The 7501-nt window shown below is 48.9% G+C and overlaps 1 protein-coding gene across 1 annotated transcript; it reads right to left on the reverse strand.

The window, feature by feature from the left end:
- Positions 1-2414: 2414 nt before the first annotated feature.
- LOC144138072 (uncharacterized) lies at positions 2415-3321 on the reverse strand. The gene is made up of 2 exons (XM_077670157.1): positions 3231-3321; positions 2415-2849 (listed from the first exon to the last, which is right to left on the reverse strand). The coding sequence occupies exons 1-2, from the start codon at positions 3240-3242 to the stop codon at positions 2460-2462; spliced, it is 402 nt and encodes a 133-aa protein (XP_077526283.1). The 5' UTR covers positions 3243-3321; the 3' UTR covers positions 2415-2459.
- Between the last annotated feature and the right edge of the window lie 4180 nt (positions 3322-7501).

Here is a 7501-nt window from a genome sequence, read left to right on the forward strand (position 1 = left end):
ATACATGGCTGTGAACGAAAGGAAAATGGTTACAGAAAACCTATGTACCTCTTGTTTCATCGAAGCTATTCCGACCCCGTGAAACAAAGTCATCAGGACCTTGAAATATTATAGCGGGGCTGTCATAGGCAAGGTTCTCACTAAGAGTGCGTGCGTCAAGCGGGGGTGTTTTGAAAAGTAGCGTCGACAAAGCTCATTCTCTAGGCAAAGCCCACTTTCTGGTGAAGGCTCTTTAACTAATGTAGGTATTTTTTAAAAAATTGTACTAAAATTGGAGGCTACAAACCCTCTATCATATGCCAAGCTTCATTTACTCGTCACAATTAGTTCATTCACAATTAATTCCTAAACTTTACAGAATTCCCGGCTGCTGTCACTACATTACCGTCTGCGGAGGGAGCACGGTTACAAGAAATGGCTGTAACTCTTGTTTTATCGGAACTATTCCGAAATAAATCCTAGTTTAATTAGCCACTAAGACGTCTCTAACATCACACCAAGTTTCATTTACTTAATTAACTTAATTAATTCTAGACAAATCGAGTACCTACGCTGCGACAGACGCAAAAGCTTTTGCCAGTAATCAAGCGTCGAACATAACCGTTGGTTAGATCTGCTAGCATTCGTGACTGCACCAACACATGAACATGCTTGAATGGGCGATCTGGAAAGATGTTTTCATTTATGTGTGCCTCTTTCATATTGTACTGTATTTTTCTAAAGAGACGGGGACTTTCTCATTCAAAAATTTGCGCCATTTTCGACTCGTCTGCTTGATTTGACACTATCTCAACGTAGTCCCAGGTACGTTGTGGCAACAAAAGTCGTTGGTTTGGCATTGCGCTTTCTTTTTGTGCTCTGAAAGAGGATTTTTCCGGGCTTCTGAACGTGACAGGGAAGACACATGCGTTTTCGCTTGCAATAAATACTCGCTTTATTCTTTCGACAGTTCATCTCCTCTCGGCCCAAAGAGACCGATGACAGGCGACGGACGCGTTCAGCCAGATTCCAATGGAAGGACAACCCTCTTCTAGTTTGTACAATCTGCAAGCCCGCGTTTGGGACATTTTGTACAGCCGAGCGACGTCTTCGATCAGACGGCCGTCTTGGCTGAAGCAACTGTCCGGACCTGCGTACAGAGGAGAACAACTGATTATTGGGCTGCAGTTTTGCGCTTCTTTTCAAAGCTTTTGCACATTTCGCCAAAGCTGAGTGTTTTTCGGGGCCACTGCGCTCTGATTTACAAGTAGAGCACCCCCCCCCACCCCCACCCCAATTCCCCCGCAATTCATCTTGTAATACCGAAGGTCCCATCTTATGCCATTCCTGCCAATCGACATTACAATGTGAAGACTTGTACTTATGCCTGCGCGTTACTTTTCTGTAATTTCCTTCGGGCTTCTCGGGTTTGCCATGCGAACTGCTACTGCTCCTTATTTTCACCTGGTTCGGCGGCCCGCGACTTTTGTGCGCCGTGGTCGCCTTTATCGTCCCCGTTTGCGTGATACCTGATGTCATGAATTTTAGTCATCATATTTGTTTTCACCCTTCAACTTCCGTATTCCTCATTCACCTCCAGGAAGCGGTAGTTCTTGTTTTGTTTGTTGGTGTATTCGTTACCTCCTTTGACCCTCTCCGTATTTAACCCAGCTGTAGGTTATTTTCCTCCGGCCTTATTTCTTTCTGGGAAAGTAACAATATTCCAATAATTGCAGCACTTAAACTGTTCGCCGCGAAAAGCAACTGGTACAAAAGAAAGAAAAATTACAGCTACTACACGCAGACCCTTCATGGCTAGTCTCAGAATTGCCATGCAATAGGCTAGCTAGCGTCGTGTGTCGTCCAGTAGCGGTGCTATCCAACACAGACTAAGTAGTATCGAAAGAGAAGGCATGGCTCTGGCACTGGCGACGTCTGATCGTATAAGAACCCCGTTGTATAGTTGCCGTTCCAAGCATTCAACAGATTACGCGGCTGAAGCAGTACGAAGATCAGAAGCGTGCTTTACAGCCCTTGCTCATTTACTGGCTCAGTAGAGTACTCGTTGCTGGCTTGCTTAATTGCTTGCTTGTTTTCTTTCGGGCTTGCGTAATCAGAGTGTTCATATAAGCCATCTGTACACAATGCGGCTTCCTCTGAGAAAGTCAACACACATTAGTTTCCCAATGAAGTCAGCTTTGATTCCCGCGATGCCTTTGTCACAGTCATCCATGAGAAATGCGAGCCGCCCACGTTATCAAGCGTAATGTTTTCAATATTACATGAAAATAACAATTTATCAAAATTACGCTTTCTACTTGAGGACATACGTGATTATGGAAGGCAAAGAATTACAAGGCTCAGAAAAACGTTAGGGCAAATTGTTTCGTTATATTGGTTAAACAATATAGCAGAGCGCCAAAGAACTTACCGATGGAAAGGTGTCTTTTGGCGGGAACGCAGGCGCTCAGGAGACTCGCTTAGTGGTAGCCGTGGCCGTAGCCATGACCATAACCGTGGCCGTAACCATGACCGTGGGCAACCACGACGGGGGCAGCGACGGCAACGTGTCCATAGCCGTGGCCGTATCCGTGACCGTATCCGTGACCATAGCCGAGACCGTGGCCGTATCCGTATCCGCGGACAGAGGCGGTCACGCCGTGGTTGATGTGGGAGCCGTAAGAGGAGGTCTTGTAGTTGGAGACCTTGACGACGGCGGGGGCGTGGACGTAGCCGTGGCCGTAGCCGTGGCCATAGCCGCCATGGCCGTAGCCGAGGCCGTAACCGTGGCCGAGGCCATAGCCGTGGCCATAGCCGCCGAGGAATCCGGCGTTAGCGGCGGCAACGAAGCCGAGAAGAGCGACGGCGAACTGTAGAAAAAAAACACTTCTGTGAAAGGAACACAGAACCCAATAAAAACCGTCTGATTCAAAACACCCTCAGCGGTATACTGAAAATGGGGCACCACGGTAACTACGCTGCCTGCATATCTTCGACCAATATGCTTCCAAATGGTTCTAAGCTCTCATAGTACACACCAGACCAATACTTAAGATTTCTGCCTGCCTCTCAGTATGTGCACAACTTCCCGGCCCCTAGCTTACACATGGCTCGACTTTCACATCTTTAACACGAGCATTTTCAGAATGATCGAACCTATTTTTTACGCGTTTGTGCTATGTTGCGCTACGCTCCAGGAACCGCACCCCCTCCGAAACGCTGCGATGGCGTGTGGTTTCATGTGCACTTACGAGGGCGTTCATGGTGGAACTGGAGTTTGGTTGTCTCGGTGGAGAAACAAAGGCAACTGTGAGCTTGCTTCGGCCAGGGAAGGCGTTTATATAGCAGCCCCAGTTTCTCCGAGACTGCGACATAAAACCACAAAGGGTGAACGCAAACACAAAGAGAGCAAAATAATAGGCGTCAAGGCACAGTGAGTGGTTCATTCTGCGCGTATCGGTCAGCCATCAGGTTTTCAGTCCCAATGACAGGTCGCTTGTTTTCACTATGGGGAACCAAGCATTTCTCACTTATTTTTGTTTGATCTGGGTCGCTTAATTGGTCCGACGGACCTCTGTGCCCGGTCAAGACGTGGACAGGGCGTCGATGGCCAAACGAGAAATTTCTGGACCGGGAACGAGATTTGCGTCCAGCTGTGCCGATACCACCCGATCAGGAGGCTTGCGAAGGCGTTATGACAAACAAACGCAGAAGCAAACAAACGCACATGCAAGGAACGCGCGCTCAGGGGCCAAATAGCTCGGCAAACCTTGGGCGTGCCCCAATCTCCGCGGGGTATGACAGCCGCCGGTGCATTTTCTGATTGCCGCCTTCGCGCTGTAGGTGACGGCGGAAACAACGGGTTTTGGCTTGACGTTGCGGGACAGTGAAGGTCGAGCCGGAAGCACTGGCCTGCACGTGCGGTCTCCAGGTTGATGCTCAATACCCTTTCCTACTTGCCTGGTTGCAGGTTTCTAATGTGCGACCCATCAACCCAGACTGATACCCGTGGATGCGATCTTCCTTATTATCGGTAAATTGAGGACTTTTCTTAAGGGGCTGAAACTTGGAGGATGACTAAAAGGGTTCAACTTAAATTGAGGATGGCTGAGGGAGCAATGGGACGGAAGATGATAGGTGCAAAGTTGAGGGACAAGGAGACAGCGGAGTGGGTCAGGGAACAAACACGTGTTAAGGACATATTAGTAGAAAAAAAAATACCCCGCATTTCCCAGAGGGGAAGAATGTGAAAGTTGGAATGCACGAGTTGAATTTGCGCGGTTCGGTAATGTTCGCGAAAGAGAGATCACACACACACACACACAACTACAAAGAAAGAAAGATGCATTTATTCATCTCCGCATTCAGCTCCGGTATTCAGCTCCGGGGTATTCATCTCCGGGGTATTCAGCTCCGCTCCGTTGCTAGGGGAGAGGAGGCGCCCGATAACACCTCCGGAGGATCGGCGGACGACGGCGGCAGATGATTCAGGCTCGCTTAAGAAGTGCATTCGCACTTAAAAACGCCGAGCGGCCGCCATGACAGGATGTATCACGTGACGTCACCATTCTTGCCGTATCGCTGTCTCTCTGGAAGCGCTCGCGAGCGAGCGCACGCGCGCGCCCAGACCGGTCGAGGTCTTCGCCGTCCCCACAGGCCCGGGCAGCATGACGTCAGTCCCAAAACGATGACGTGTACACACGCCCGAGCAGCTCGCGCCAACCACAGCCAGCGCCTCGGCTTCGTCACGCTCCCCCACCTGTGCCCACTGTCCCGAGCCTGAGACGCTGGAGCACCTGCTTTGTTCCTGCCCGGAGTTTGCGGCACACCGGGGAGTGCTGCAGACTTCGCTCCAACGTCTTGGGCTGCCCCACCAGCGCCTGGAGAACCTGCTACACCCAGCAGGTCCCGACTCCACCCGCCGTGACGTCTTCCGCCTCCTGCTGGCCTACTTGGAGGCTACAGGACTTGCTCAGCGCCTGTAGACAGTAGTCTGCTGGACGCGCCATTGCTGCTGCTTCACGGATATTCACGTCGAGGCTCCTCGCTCTTGTGCTCGCCTACCTATCCTTTTATCTCTCCCTTTCTCCTACCTATCCTTATATCACTCCCTTTCTCCTCTAATCTTTATATACCCCTCCTCCCCCTCCCCCCCGCACTGGGTTGTATGCAGGTGAGCCCCCAGCTGGGCTCAATAATATCCCCAGTGCATCTTCTTTTCCTTTTCACTCGAACCACTTAGTAGTTAGTAGTAGGCTTCGTCACGGGAGCCCCGACGTCGGCAGTTTGGGGCACGTAGCAGATGATGTCACGTCGACCCGCTCTGGGCTTTCTTGTGCGGGCGAAGATTAAAATGGATTTTAAATATGTCTCGCTGAACGGTTGCTGTTAAAACTTGTTGAAAGATATCTCCTGATAAAAAGGAAGCGTTTTACATAGTTATCTCAGCTTTGAAATTTCGTGTCAGTGCTCCTTTAAGCGGGTGCATTAGCCCTTCTCACGCCCGATTCCTGGCCAATCCCCCACGTGGGTATGTGCCATGTCAGCAGGAACATCTCCCCCCGTTGCTAGGGAAGACAAGGAGCGCGCGCACCCGCAGCTGTTGCTATGCGGCCGACGGCGGCGGACGATTCAGGCTCGCTTAAGAATTGCATTCGCACTTAAAAAGAAGAAATTGACGTGGGCGGGGCACGTAATGCGAAGGCAAGATAACCGTCGGTCATTAAGGGTAACACAGTGGATCCTTAGTGAAGGCAAGCGTGGCAGGGGGCGGCAGTAAGTTAGGTGGGCAGATGAGATCAAGAAGTTTGCGAGGATAAATTGGTCGCAGTTGTCACAGGACCGGGATAATTGGAGATCTATGGGAAACGCCCTTGTTCTGCAGTTGGCGTAGACAAGCTAACGATGATGATGATGAAGTCCTTCGTTGAGTGCTTTTAGGCTTCCCGTTGCAGCGCGTGTAGTCCTGCTCCAGGACACCCTTCTAAGGCATCTGTCTCTAGCACGTCTACAGCTCTCTTCATAGGCTACCAGGAGTATACTTTTTAGCACAAGAGTGCCAACAAAACCGTTACATTGTTTCGAAATAGTAGCTGCCCATTATTCTGTTAGAATATGGCTTTTTGATGCATTGTTTGAATGTTCACGTCTTTGTTGACTTCAACAAACATGCCAAATGTCCAAACAATATAGAATCGAGAACTATCCTCAAAAGTAAATGGGTATTCTCAAGAGAAACACTTTTTAGTCGCAAACGAAAACTGGGCTAGCTCTCAACGGTTGGTTATTACTCAGCACAACCGGCATTTCACGACATGATCCAGGGTTTCGAATTGTGTTCTAAAGTCAGACATGACTCTGACGTCGGGTGTCAATGCGGTTGCCCCTCATTCGTTTTCCTAGATCCTGTGGCTTGTAGTGGGCAGCTGATATTCCTGGTGTGTTGCAAGTGCCTGTGTTACTCTCCTGATGGGCACATTTGGAAGGGCAAAAAAATCACCGCAATGTTCAGCGATATATAATTTTTGATCCAAAAGTAGACATTGACGACTTTTTCACACAAATTTCTGCCTCCTTCTTAAGTAATGTTCTCTGCTCATAAATTGAGAACATAACGATTTGGCTTCAGTTACTAGACTCCAATTTCGGGTCGGAGCAATAAACGTCATAAAAGCTTCAAAAGTCAAACGTATTAGGAAGGAGCAACTGAATGCATTTTGTACAGAGTAGGAAACTTTCACTGCCCCGATAAATTGACAACAATGGGTTTAACCTGCTTGAGTAGCCATTCTTGGCATCTAAGAAAATAAATCAGAAATCCGGCATGGAAAGGGCTCGTATTTACACATTTTTTTATTTCTACATTGAAAACTGCGCGTGTAGCACGATTTTTCATTCTATAGTGCGGATTCTTGGGCAAGTTGGTGTGGCGATCTTGATGAATTCATAGCGCAAAAAGGACGAGGACAGAGAGAGAACACACAACACAGCGCTAACTTCCAACTAATTTTATTTCACACAAACGTACAAATATGTATCCCCAGCCTACCCGCAATCACTTCCCACCGTCACCGCCAATGCTGACGTGTTGCGGCCATGCGCAGAAACGTTGCCTCCTTATCCGACAAATTCAGTGACGGCACACTCACACAGGACAACCCCGCTTTACTAATCAAATCTGCCTCTACTATTTCTCTTACTTTTTGTTCCTTGTGTTTCGACCGTATCACACATTGCTCAAACCGTGGCACGCAGCCGCAGTCGTGGCAGTGAACAGACAAATGGCCATCCCTGTATTTGCTGACCTTCCGCCTGTGCTCGCCTCTCTCTCTCTCTCTTTCTGTCCTCGTCCTTTTTGCGCTATGAATTCATCAATTTCATTCTATGTTCGAACTTCCGCATTTCCAACTTTGAACAGAATAGACTATACTTTTGTGAAGTTTATTTCCGCAAGCTAGCCTGAAGTTTACTACATTGCAACGGTGACCTGAGGCGACGGTGTCGTTGGTTTAAGTGTGAACCT

The sequence above is a fragment of the Haemaphysalis longicornis genome, unplaced genomic scaffold (assembly GCF_048455015.1).
Source record: "Haemaphysalis longicornis isolate Haplotype H1 unplaced genomic scaffold, Haemaphysalis longicornis Haplotype H1 scaffold_5, whole genome shotgun sequence".
Lineage (NCBI taxonomy): Eukaryota > Metazoa > Arthropoda > Arachnida > Ixodida > Ixodidae > Haemaphysalis > Haemaphysalis longicornis.